At 39.4% G+C, this 12,697-nt stretch overlaps 2 protein-coding genes across 3 annotated transcripts; both read right to left on the bottom strand.

Annotated features, from left to right (window-relative positions):
- Window positions 1-5: 5 nt before the first annotated feature.
- On the bottom strand, window positions 6-8,726 carry hdac10 (histone deacetylase 10). 2 transcript variants are annotated; one of them, XM_046037755.1, is made up of 21 exons: window positions 8,605-8,726; window positions 8,348-8,497; window positions 7,114-7,248; window positions 6,908-7,004; window positions 6,670-6,767; window positions 5,749-5,853; window positions 5,601-5,669; window positions 5,374-5,500; window positions 4,756-4,821; window positions 4,608-4,667; window positions 4,263-4,352; window positions 4,020-4,126; window positions 3,868-3,935; window positions 3,075-3,294; window positions 2,806-2,896; window positions 2,579-2,664; window positions 2,053-2,109; window positions 1,884-1,965; window positions 1,351-1,539; window positions 1,073-1,232; window positions 6-963 (listed from the first exon to the last, which is right to left on the bottom strand). In XM_046037755.1, the coding sequence occupies exons 2-21, from the start codon at window positions 8,410-8,412 to the stop codon at window positions 932-934; spliced, it is 2,004 nt and encodes a 667-aa protein (XP_045893711.1). In that variant the 5' UTR covers window positions 8,413-8,497; window positions 8,605-8,726; the 3' UTR covers window positions 6-931. The 2 variants fall into 2 exon arrangements, with proteins under 2 accessions (XP_045893711.1, XP_045893712.1); XM_046037756.1 differs by lacking the exons at window positions 8,348-8,497; window positions 8,605-8,726 and adding an exon at window positions 7,633-7,779.
- Window positions 8,727-9,685: 959 nt separating this feature from the next.
- On the bottom strand, window positions 9,686-11,276 carry aplnr2 (apelin receptor 2). The gene has a single exon (XM_046037051.1). It carries the CDS (start codon window positions 11,150-11,152, stop codon window positions 9,686-9,688), a length of 1,467 nt encoding a protein of 488 aa, XP_045893007.1. The 5' UTR covers window positions 11,153-11,276.
- Between the last annotated feature and the right edge of the window lie 1,421 nt (window positions 11,277-12,697).

The following is a 12,697-nucleotide window of genomic DNA, read 5'->3' as shown; positions in this document are numbered from 1 at the left end:
ACATATTCATTTTGTTAATTTATTGTTAAATATGACATCAAACAAATGAATCATTATCTGGTGGAGATAAACTAATCTCAAAGGTTCAAGATGCTGGACCTCAAGAAATGAAGACCATGTGATGCAGCTGAAAATCCTATGAACTTAAGTATTGTGATCATTTAAGTAAAATGGAAAAAGGATAAAGGAGCATAAAATGGAAATAGGGAAGTTACATGCGAAACTCAAAACTCTACTTAAGGACAGTCCTTGAGTAAATGTACTTCTATACCCTCCGTCTCCATCTTTTCCAGATACTGTTGGATGCAGACATATGGGACATTACTGGCAGGTTTGTAACAAGATCAACGCAGACATTATTTAGAATGTACAATTTGGAAATCATGTATACAAAATTTGAGATAAAATATTCAAATATAATTGAAATAGCCAATATTTAAATGACACATTAACCCTTCATTCATAATTACTTGATAAGCCTACTATATTATTTAGAATTACAAAATTACCAACAGTAATAATCACTGGGTGACAACAAATTAATGAGTAAATGTTAACTTCTGACAAGATAGATTTGAGGTAAATTAATAAAAGAATAAGAGTTGGAGTTATTGATGGGAAAACCATTTGTGTTTGTCATCTCATCATAATTCAAGGCCTGTATTTGTCCAGGAAATGCAGACTTTACTGATGTAAACAATAAATCATTTACGGAGCCAGAGAAGATAAAGAACTTAGATTGTGTTGTGTCTATGCATCAAAAGACGCTATAAATCAATCTGACAATTTTGTGATTCATTTAGATTATGCATTTTTAAAAAACATTAAAAATGTGTATAACAAAAACTCAGTTTAGACAATAACATTTTATATAGCCATTCTGATTGATGTGCTTCAACTGATTTCTTTACAAAAAGGTGCAGGATCGGCTTCAGCACTCATCACCTCCTCCGGTTTCTGGTGCTGTTGTAGGAGACAGAAATTCCAATTAACGTTGTTCAAGTATTTTCAAGTTCTGTAGATGTCAGATTATGTGTAACGTTGATATGCAATGCTGCCATTGAGAATTTACCTGTAGTCTGCAGAAGCTTCCAGTCTGCCTGGAGTATGTGTCTCAGCCTTTCCAGTGCCGCCACATCTTTTGGTAGAGGAGCACTTAGCTGCCCCAGCGGGGGGGCAGCGCCCCCGAGGAGAGAGGAGGCTGTGGGGCCAACACATGCCTTCTCACCTTCCTGAAATCACAAAATTACTGACCACTAAAGTAGAACACGCTGACATTTAAACCTCCCCAAAAATGATGCCAAAGATGAACACTTTTCGCTTTTATTGAACTTGCCCCAGCCTTCTTACCTGCATGAGTACCAGTGTGTGTCCTTGTGCCAGGCCCTGCAGCAGGCCTGTTAGTTGTTGCCACACTCCGTCACACAACCCACTATCTGGTGTCCGAACTAACAGAACCAGACTTGGGTCATACTCGTATCCCAGAGGCAGGAGGAGGCCCAACACGGCCTGTGTGAACCCTGACATGTCACTGCAGCCCTTTGGAAGGACAAACAAATACGGTTAGGATGTTGTTATCTAACAAACACACACATCCCCTGCACATGAAACACCCATGCAAAAACATTAAAGCTGGAGTAGCATGATTTATTGATTGCTGCCAGGATGTGAATAGAATTTCAAGAAATATAACAAAAAATGCTTATGAAATAAATTGCCTACCAGCTTTTTAAAAAAACTTATTTAGACATGATCTTGATATGAGAACTTAGCGGTAATATGATCATAAAGAAAGATAATAAAATAGTAAATGAATACCTGCACACAGAAAATATGAATAGACAAATCTTAATTGTAGTTTCTACTATTGTAACACAAAGTACCTTCTTCAGACACACAGGAATGTAATATTTGCTTTTCTGTTCCTCTGACTGCTTGTTGCTGAACTGCACCAGGAGTGTTTTGCTAAAGATGGAAAGATAGATTTCTGTCATTATATTGTTCAGTGTTGGGGACAAAATGTCTAATTCAGGGAGCACAAACGATAATCACCCGTCCTCTGTTCCGTGACTCGGGACCACCGCATCTCCAACACACACAACCAAAACCCTGCATAAGAATAAAGCCATATCACATCCGACAAAACTCTTGACAATGCATTTGAATAAACTTCACTCGTAAGTTCTCTGTTGGTTTACTCGCATTCAGTGAAGTCAGCTTGTTGTTTAAAGGGAACTTGTCTTTTACAATTTCATATTATCATCATTAATCTGTAATTGTTTGGACACTCTAAACATTTCTCTTCACTTCTGAGGGACATTTATCATTTATGATGCAGTTAGGTGCTAAAACTGTATCTATAACAGAAATCTCTTTATTTGGTTGCTGCACAACTGACAAAAACAATCAACACTGTTTAAAAATAGTTCCACGTTTTAGGAAAGACCCAGCCCTGCACATAAACCACAAATTGACATTTTTATACAACACGCTAATTACCTCACACACCACTTTTCTATGTCAGTAATATTAAAACACACAGTCAGTGTACATATGGATTACATCCACATTGCTATACCGGTCGCTGGGAGCAGCTGCAGCATGCTGGACAACACAAGTCATCGCCATGGAGACGTCACGGACCAGCGCCAAGCCACTGCAGACCTGAGAGCCGGTAATTAAATGTAATAAAAAAAATCAGCTTGCAGCTCGTGGAGGCAGGTCAGCAAAGCACAAACTGTATTTACAAGCAGATCACATCAGAGCACATGGAAAGACGAGACGCAAATAATATCCTGACTGTACCTCATTCTTCTCCATTTTCTCTAAGAGGGCAATAAGACTGGAGAGGGTTGTGAGAGCATCGCGGTCATCCGTATCTTTGAGGAAATTCTCCCTTATTGTGACAAAAAACAACACATTTTTGTATAATGTTTTAGATGAAATCATGATTATATGTATTCTGTTGAAAATCTAATCCTCCAATGATAAACTCCTCCTGTGTCAATAATAAGAAATCCATTATTATGAATAATGTTAATTGAGATGAACCATCACCAAACACAGCTCCATACTTAAGTCTGCTGACTATGACAGCGTCAGGACCCTCTGATGAGCTGAAGCGTGAACATCCGTCTGGGCAAGCCACACCATCAGGGAGGACCAAAGCAGTGCGGATAGGAGGAGTGACTCTTTTTGGAGGATCTGGCCACAGCTTTTCCTCTACGCTTTTCTCCTCTTCTTCTTCTGCTAATTTAATGCGCTTTGTGCTAATATCAGAGGTGGGTAGTTCAGCTGCAGAAAGGAGTATTGAAATATTTTACAAGGCAGAGAATGTCAAATTAACGTGATTAGGGTTAGGGTTAGGGGGTTAATCATGAAGTACTGCTAGCCATCTCTCTTGTTTTCTAAAGGCTAATTAAAAGGGGGAATTGTAAATGTAAATTGTTCACATCAATGTCTGTTTACAGGTCTCGCGGAGAATACATATGTTAAAAAAGTTGGATAAAGCTTTTTGCCATCGTTTGGTCTGAATACTACAATTTTGAAAATAGAAAAAAAAAACTTCCATTGTGAAAAGAAAGAAGTGAGGTTATCAGACCTCTGCAGCCTGCTCCTCATCACTTCTTTAGCCTACCGGCTCAAGACTACATTAGCCACTACTAGCATTAAACACCCAAATCTCAGACTGTCAATGGCAGAGTTATATTGTGGGTACCAGGTTTTGACAAGAATGTGTGTGATAAAATCCACATCATCTCTGATTCTTCTGCAACAATTCTGGCCCTTGTCCGAACATGTTAAAGGAGTGCATTGCTAAATCGGTGGAATTCTCTTTTCCGCAATAGCTCAAAATGGATGTTATACCTGCATGTTTGAGGCAGGACCAGTACCGCCTATGAGCTGACCGGACACAGTGAAGGGACTCAAGTGCACTGAAAAGAAAAAAATAAAGTCACTACAGTTATCACACACACACACACACACACACACACACACACACGACTATTTGCTTTGACCTTTCACAGGGACCATTGAGGTTTGCAGGTCGAGGCGCAGAATCTCCAAGCAAGGTCTGCACTGTTTGACACACAGACTGTGCGAGAGAAGTCAGGTTGTATCCTCCCTGGAAAACATTCACACAATTGTCATTCTTAAAGCACTTCATGATGGTGAATCCAGGAGGACAGGTGTTTTGAAGAAATTATTGAGATTGATTCATATGTTTGTGTTGAAGTTAAGTATATGTTGTGTGGCCTGACCTCCAGCACAGCACACAGTTTCCCTCCTGCGAGGTTCATCAGGAGGTGAGTGAGGTGGGCAAAAATGTCTGGGCTGGCACACATTTCACCCTGAAAATATAAGACCATGTAGTCCAGTCCAACACAATGTTTAACTGTAATCTCAATGACAAATATATAAGTACATTTATAAACTTGATAACGTAGAATTTATGGCGAGCAGTTATATTGAATTGCAATAGATTGTACAACAGTACCTAATAAAGTGTAACTGTAAGTTCAGCATACACAAAAATAGATATAAACTAAAATCTGCAGAAATACTGCAATTGCATTTCAAGCTTTATGGTCATTTATATCCAGTACCTCAGGGTCGCCGATGGCTGAGTCAAAGCCTGCACACACCAGGACCAAGTCTGGACAAAACTATGACAAAGAAAACACACGCTCAAATTAATAATCTCCAACACATCACTATCTGATGGCAAAATATACATTTTCCAAAATGGCTAACCTCATATGCGACTGGCAGAAGGACGTGACAGAAGACTGAAAGATAGTCGCTGTTCTTCATTCCTACCTGAAATTATACAATGGGACCTCATAAATAAACACACTCTTATACACAACACTCGTGCATGCAACCATCAAAGCAAATTTGAGATTGACGCTAAAAGGATTAGTTCATTAACAATCAGTTGATTGATAATTAATCAGTAACAAATTTGATATTCAATGATGGATTTAACATTTTACATCATAAGGGCAAAAAATACAGGAACTTTCTTTGGTTTCATAATTTGATACATTTTATACATTACATGATTATTTGATGATGAATAATTAACACACATTTCAGCCTTAAATGTAATTTATTAAAAATGAACTTTGTTTGTTCTGACATTTTTTCTTTGTTGTAGTATGTTTAGGAAATACCATTATTAAAAGACCATTTATGTACATTGTCAAAGCAAAAAAGTCCATAACGTTTTGACTTTATTTCCTATTCTTTCAATCAATAGAAAAGTAGAGTCTAGGATAAAGCAAGCAAAATTTTTACAAAGTAGACCTAAAAAATTAAATTAAGGATTTCTAATAACCTTGGATTAACAACATACCTGTGGTCACTAACCTTATTCCATGGTACATTTATATTGAATCCTGCCCCTTTCTCTTTGCCAACACTGTTGTAGTCTGATTCTTTAAGTTGAGGCCAGAATTTCTGATGTTCATAGCGGTGCCATGAGAAGTAGAGCACGCTGAGGGGGGGGTATAATGAATTACATTTATAGTATGTAGAATTTAATATGCCAACATCCACATGTCAAATTCAGTATCCTCCTGATAGGAAAGACTCACCTTGGATCATCTTCAAAGCAGTACTGCACCCCTTGACCATGATGTACATCCCAGTCAACTATCAACACCCTGAAAATACATAAACACATAAATAAATATTTGGTAACAAAATACAAAAAATAAACAAAATAATCTAAAATCATTTTACCTTTCAACCCCATATTTTTGCTTGGCATATTGAGCTGCTATGGCCACATTATTGAACACACAGAATCCACTGGCAGCACTGCGCATACTGTGGTGTCCTGGTGGTCTGTCAACAATGACAAACAAGTGATATGCAGGTCATGATTTCATCCAGTAATTCATAAACTATTTAGCCAATACAGAGAAAACAGTGACATCTTACAGCTTCTTAATTAGACCGACAAGCACATAAAATGCTTAGTATGTGGTTTATTACCATAAAAAGTAGAAAAAGAAGCCAATTTCAGACTTTTAAGCCCGTTTTATTGCTGTTTCATTTCCATAACAATTTCCATAACTTTTCTTAATAATTAACTTTGTGTTTGTCCTCACTAGCAGAATAAACAGAAAAATTGTAAAGATTACTTTCAATATGAATTATTTCTAGTTTGCATATAATACTTTCACTGGTTGCTGTTAAATCTTCATCCCCTATTACAAGATTTGTTGTTGATTACTTATTTTATATTGTTTGACCAGAAGTTTCTATTTCCAGGTTTCTATTGTATTTGGTGGATCTTGACACACATTGGTCATCTCATCTACTGCACGTATTTTATTAATTGCTGAAGGAGTTACTCTCTTTCTCTCTCTCTCTCTCTCTCTCTCAGGTGTTGGCGATGTGACTGTTTTGAATGATTGGGGTCGTGTTGACAGCGTGCCGGAGTTTGCTAGCTTTACATGATGAATTAGTAAAACACTTACTAGAATATCAAAAGTTATGATCAAATAATAACATGCCTATCAACTTATCAATAAACAGACTCACTAGACCCACTAAATCAAAAAGCAATCGTGCTGACAAAGAAGAGAATCATACAGGCTCACTGTAGCATCAGAGTACATATCAGGACTGCTGTGTTTAACTGGTTACCAGCCTCACCTGACCAGGGCCATGCCATTCCTCACCTTCCCGGTCATAACACTGTCCACTAGTTGCAGTGTGGCCCCTGCAGCCAGCTTGGCACAGTGATAGATGTTCTAGAACAGTAAATGTGAAAGAGGAATGGTTAACCAGGAGGGAAGCTGAGAATCGTCCCTCTTACCACCACTGAATGAACAAACGCGAGATATGGATAAATGACAACAGCTGCATCTCAAGTAAGAAGTGTAGGACTAACTGGGTGGAAGTAGACGTCACCATATTGCTGGGTGAACTCCTTCAGGTCCTCCAGAGTCATATGTGGAGTCTTCTTCACTGCCTCCAAGTACTCCTCACTGTTGAAAGCATCAAAGTACTTTTCGCTAAGTGACTTTGGGCATTTATTTCAGCCTACTGGGGAGGTAGAAAAGTTAACTGAACCAGTTGGTCAACATCAGGACTGACCTGTGAACCAGCAGAATGTCTGTCTCTGTCGCCTCGCGGACAGGAACAGTGACACAGCGATCAGCTAGGCCGTTCTTGACCAAAGCATCATGACTCACTATCAGACGCTCGGGTACCTCGATCTTACATGCAGGGCTGGAGAGGGAAAAATGCAGTTGAATTTGAATTATGTGTTGAGTTATGCTAGGAAAGGCTTTGATCTGTATCGTCATTCAGCACAACTAAATTTGTTGGATCATTTGAAATTAGTTTTTCAAACTTAAATTCATTAGTAGTTTTAGTAATTTTAATTTTTTTCACTTTTGGCGGACAAACAGCCTAAAGTAGATAATGCACAACAGAGGTGAAAATTAAGTCAAAAAGCAGTGAACCTTTCCCTAACATGATAATATGTAATATAATGAAATGTTATGACAATATCTTTTTTAAAATCACTTTTAATTCAACTGAAAAACACTTTTACATCTAATGTATAATGATCACTTAGTCAGCCGATTCAAGTACAGCACATATTCACACCTGTAATAATTGTCTTTCACCAAATGAAAAAGTGATCTTATGGTAGACGTTTACCGAGAAAAAGCCTTGAATTGGTTGAAATAAAGAATTAAGTGTGTTGCTAAGTGTTATGGCACAAGCACAAACAAAAGAATAGTAAAGGTCTGCACAAAACTAATTTATACCGATGTATATGTAAAAAACAAAAACAAAAAAACATAACAGGGCCAGCTTGGCGCTGACACTGAGGGTGCTCCTTAATAATCGACCGGGCTAGTTACAACAAACAGCAACTTAAGTTCCTACCACTAACAGTAACAACAATTTAACAGTACTAACTCCACAGAACACCTTGAATTGAGTACATGAATCCCCATCAATGACATTTGAAGGATGCATCTACTCGTTTAAAACTATTTTTTTAAAAATAGGTAACCACTGATATAGAACTTACGCTACAGGTAAGTAGTAACGTTGACGTAAATAAGCTGCTGTTACCTGCGGTTACGGTAACTTTAATGCAACGTAACGTTTCTTGTACTAACTTATCAATGTTTGAGCATAGAGTAATTAAACAGGTTATAGCCTATCTAGCTCCAATTAACGTTAACGTCCCCCAGCCTTAAGACACCCGTGGTAACGTTAGATGTTCAAGGAAGTTATTAATTCTGGCTTATTTGATTATGTTAGCTAATGCTATGCACCGAAATGTGTGGTTTCCCCGGCATGTACTTACTCAACCCAGAGTAGCTTGTATTTGGTCATCTCCTCGTCATAAATCAATGCTGTTCCCATCTTCATTGTTTCTTAGACCAGTGAGTGAAGTTGAATCGATGCTGATACTGACCACGTGTAACGCCGTCTTATGTCCGTCATGAAACAGGCTCTGTACATAAAAAACAAAAACAACAAAAAACGACTGTACATTATTGATGATTTACAATTATTACAGTTATTACTCGTTTAATAAAACGACATTATAATTATGTTTACATTGCGTGCTCCGTTTTCTAAATAGACTTCTACTACTGAAGTAGGCCTATAACTTGCCATATAGCCAATGACTTTACAGTTTCTACTTCCAAATAAAAGTTGCCAAAGGGTTTGATCCTCCTGCCAAAAGTCCTGGGGAAAGTTCAGTGCGGAACGTTGCAAGGAAATATGTCGTTCAGTCCGAAAACGTTGCAAAACGTTTTGAGATTGAACTCGCCCCTGTAGTCTTTAGTAACAGAAATATGGACTTAAAGCAAGCTCTGTAAAGAATGTCACTAATATTAGGCTTCTTATTTATTCTTTGAAATAAAAGGATTTATTATTGTTTTATATTTATGGAAAAAAGAAACAGCTAGAAACGGCTTTGTTTTGGATAGAAGTGGTAGTCATAAATGCATAAAAAGACCAAAGGACAATATTTTTATATTAAAAATTAAGATGTTTTTGTCTTGATGCTTTTAAGTATTATCTGACATTTTGTGTGCTCTGGAAGTAACATTATTTTATTCTAATTATATATTTTTTTACAGTTGAAATGACAAAAAAATTTGGAACTGAGCTTAATATCTTGCTAAATATAATTAAGAGCTGTTGGTTTTTGTTCCTCTTAATTCCAACCAGAGTTTTCACATAGGCATATTTATAGCCATATGTACTATGTACTGCATTTAAAAAAAATTAGAAGACACATGTGAGTTTAACATGATCCTCATTTTAATAGAAAAACAACACAAATCAATAAACAACTCAGCGTATATTACTCGTACAAAATATAGAAACAGATCAGATAACATGAGAACATTTGGTCTAGCGAGACTCTATTTCTGGACTCTATTTCTGGTGGCATCTTTTCTGTGGGAAATATCTGGATTGAAGCAGGGAATCATGTCTATGACCTCATGAATGTTCATTTTATGAAGATTCAGTCCCCAACAACACTGCTGAGAAACAAATCACATACAATGCTCTTTTATTGTCAACAAACAATATGGCTTGATGTCCTTGTTCTTTGGTGTGAATTTAGATTTCACTGAATTAACAATTATCTTTTTTGGTATTGAGCCATGATTCATGTGGCCTCTCACTCCTCAGCAACCATCCCACCCACTTCTACCGCCCTCTCCTCTTCTCCCGTCTCTGTCCTATCTGCAGTTTCCTCTTGTGTTTTTGTGGGATAAACTGAGCTCCTTTCCTCTTTCTCTTCCTCTCCTTCATCCTTCTTTCTCTTATTTTCCCCCCTTCGCTCTCCTCCTCTCCTGAACAACATGAGAAGAGCTCTTCTGCATCTCTTCCTGAATGTCGGGTCACAGGCAGCATACAGGAGAGGGTTAAGGCAGGAGTTGAGATAAGCTAAACAGGTGACATATGGGTGAGCAGCCAGTAAAAGCTGATCTAAAGAGCAGGAGTAATGGACAAAACCAAACTCCAGCAGCATGGAAACAGTCTTATTAACATGCAGAGGCAGCCAGCACAGGAAGAAAGCCAACACTAAAGTGACAATGACCCTGAGGAGTCTTCGCTGCCTCCTGCGGTCAGGACGAGGGCCCCGTCCAAAATGTCTGTTGAGGAGCTGGGCCAATGAGCAGTAGCAGACCAGCAAGATGATAAAAGGAAGCAGGAAGCCAATAACAGTTGATTTAAGACTCAAGGCGGCCGCCCACCACATCTCCGCCCTCTCTCGATCTGTCTCCTCCAGCTCTACTCCAATCAGCATGGAGTAATCCATCTGACAAGAGAGAAAGACTGATCCAGAGTCAGTAGGATGAACTGGCTCTAGCTGCCAATCATCATCAGATTCATGGTCTAGCTCCACCTCCCTGACAGAGCGCAGCAGCAAACCAGGAAGTGCCAGCACCCCCGCCAGCACCCACACCCCTCCAAGTATCCACAAAGCCCTGCTGGGGCACCTCTGTGGGGCATGGTGGCTGGAGTGCCGGCGTCCTGTCAGAACCCAGTACCGCTCCACACTGAGCATGCTCAGACTGAACACGCTGGCATACATGTTGAGTGCAGTGAGGAAGCTGCTGATTTGGCAGAGGGGTTGCCCAAATGGCCAGTGGTAGCCCATCGCTGTGTAGACCGCCCACAGAGGGAGAGTCACAAGGAAGCAGAGGTCAGCTAACGCTAAGCTAGCTATTAGAGAGTCTGTCAGTGAGCGGGAGGGACGAGGGATGGAGGGAGGATAAGAGGAGGTGGTGGAGGAATGAGAGGAGGGTCTGCAGCTTTGTCCTGAGTTTTCCTTGTTCTTCTGAGGAAATGAGCCGTGGTTAAATCTACCAGCACTGTTAATGTTCTGCTGACTGGTTCTGAAGACGCCAGAGCAACAGAGCTTTCCAATTCCAGCTTTGTCTCCGGTCCTCGTTCCCCTCCCCTCAGCTCGGTCCAGGAAGGCCCACAGCACCAGACTGTTGCCGAGGCAACCAACCAGGAAGGCCAGCAGGTAGACGCATGGGATGATGGAGAAGGAGGGAGACCAGTCGCTGTAGTCACAGTAGAAGAGGGGAGGGGCAGAAGGAGAGGGGGAGGTGAGGAAGTCTGAATCTGACATCTGTGCAGCCGTCTCCTTAGTTTCTATAAAAAGTCATTCGTCACTGGTGCAGTTTGGTCAATACAACGTCTGGAAGCAAAAAGCCAAAACTCCAGCACTGGGACATCCAGCACTCGGACAATTGTTTTAGATATAGGATTCAGGGCCTTAATTCTGGTAGTAGATTGTCCTGTGTTCACTTCCACTTCTTCCTCAGTCTGTTGACTTGGATGGTCTGAAAATTAAAGTCGTTGAGATTCTTAAAGTTTTGCAACAGACACAAACACTGTAAATGCTATACATGCACAACTTGTTACAAGAAATCAAAGTTAAGCTACACACATCCTACTTAAGGAATTTAGTCCAGGATGTGTTTTTACTATCTGCCCAAGAATGTTGTAAACAAAGACATGCAAACAACAAAATGTCACCAGTGTACGTAAATTGTGTGTTTTCATCCTCATACTCCATATGTTCTCTTGTGGATGGGTGTCTAATAAAGGACTAAACAAAAATCTAAGATTAAAACTGACTTTGCGACATTTCTTTTCAGTAATGCAATTAAAACACTTTTGTCAGACAAACAGAATCAACAGTGTGCACATCCAAGAACATTTTCATAGATTCTGGATCAAAAATACAGAAATAGGCAACATATTCTCTCACTCACTGCACTAATAAAGTAATACATTTAGCAGTGACTCTTTTTTATACATTATTATCTAAGAAATATTACGGGAGATAATAATGCAGCATGTGAATCATTTGTTTCTGCTTTTATGCTTTTACAAGGTTACTGTGCTGACACTGTTGTAATTCATACTGTAAATTTGTATTACAGTCTTTATCGCGCTGCATGTTTTGCATAGAAACACTCCATCCTAGCCATCCTAAATGAAGGCCTAGTCCTTAGAGGAATTATGATGAGTTTCACAAAAGAGACACTTACCTCAGGCAACTTCTTCAACTTGGATAAAATCCATTCCACGATGCTAATAATAGTGTGATGATTATTATGGGACAAAATTCAGCCACAGTCCTCTCATCTTATCTTGTCTCATTTCACTTTCTCTCTGTGACTTCTCCTCTTGCTCCTCAATCTCTACATCTGAACTGTGCCAGCTGAGGAAGATGTGCCTTCCTCTTAAGTTAGAATAGATAGCAATGTCCCCTTTGCACACACACATTTGTACACATACACACAACCTTTCCCTTGTTCTCAAACTAGACCACCCCAGCAGAGAGCTACGAGACCTACAAACACCCCCCCACAACACAAACACACGTACCTCCCGAGAGACACAATGACACCACCCATCCTTCCCCCATGAGCACACACTAACCCGAGACACAAACAGATCCCCCCCAATGCTCATATTCTCTTTGCACAAACACATTCAAATGCACAAACAGTACACAAACATGCGCAAACACATTGTTCGTTCTCTGTGTCTCACATATTCAAACACAGTGTATACAGGGGTGAAATGTAACAACCCTCACAGAAGACAAACTCACAGCCTTCACATTCAAAGTCAGACAACAATATCAGAATAGAATAGTGAA

This window comes from Micropterus dolomieu, linkage group LG22 (assembly GCF_021292245.1).
Source record: "Micropterus dolomieu isolate WLL.071019.BEF.003 ecotype Adirondacks linkage group LG22, ASM2129224v1, whole genome shotgun sequence".
Lineage (NCBI taxonomy): Eukaryota > Metazoa > Chordata > Actinopteri > Centrarchiformes > Centrarchidae > Micropterus > Micropterus dolomieu.
This window is presented reverse-complemented; position numbering and strand designations above follow the sequence as displayed.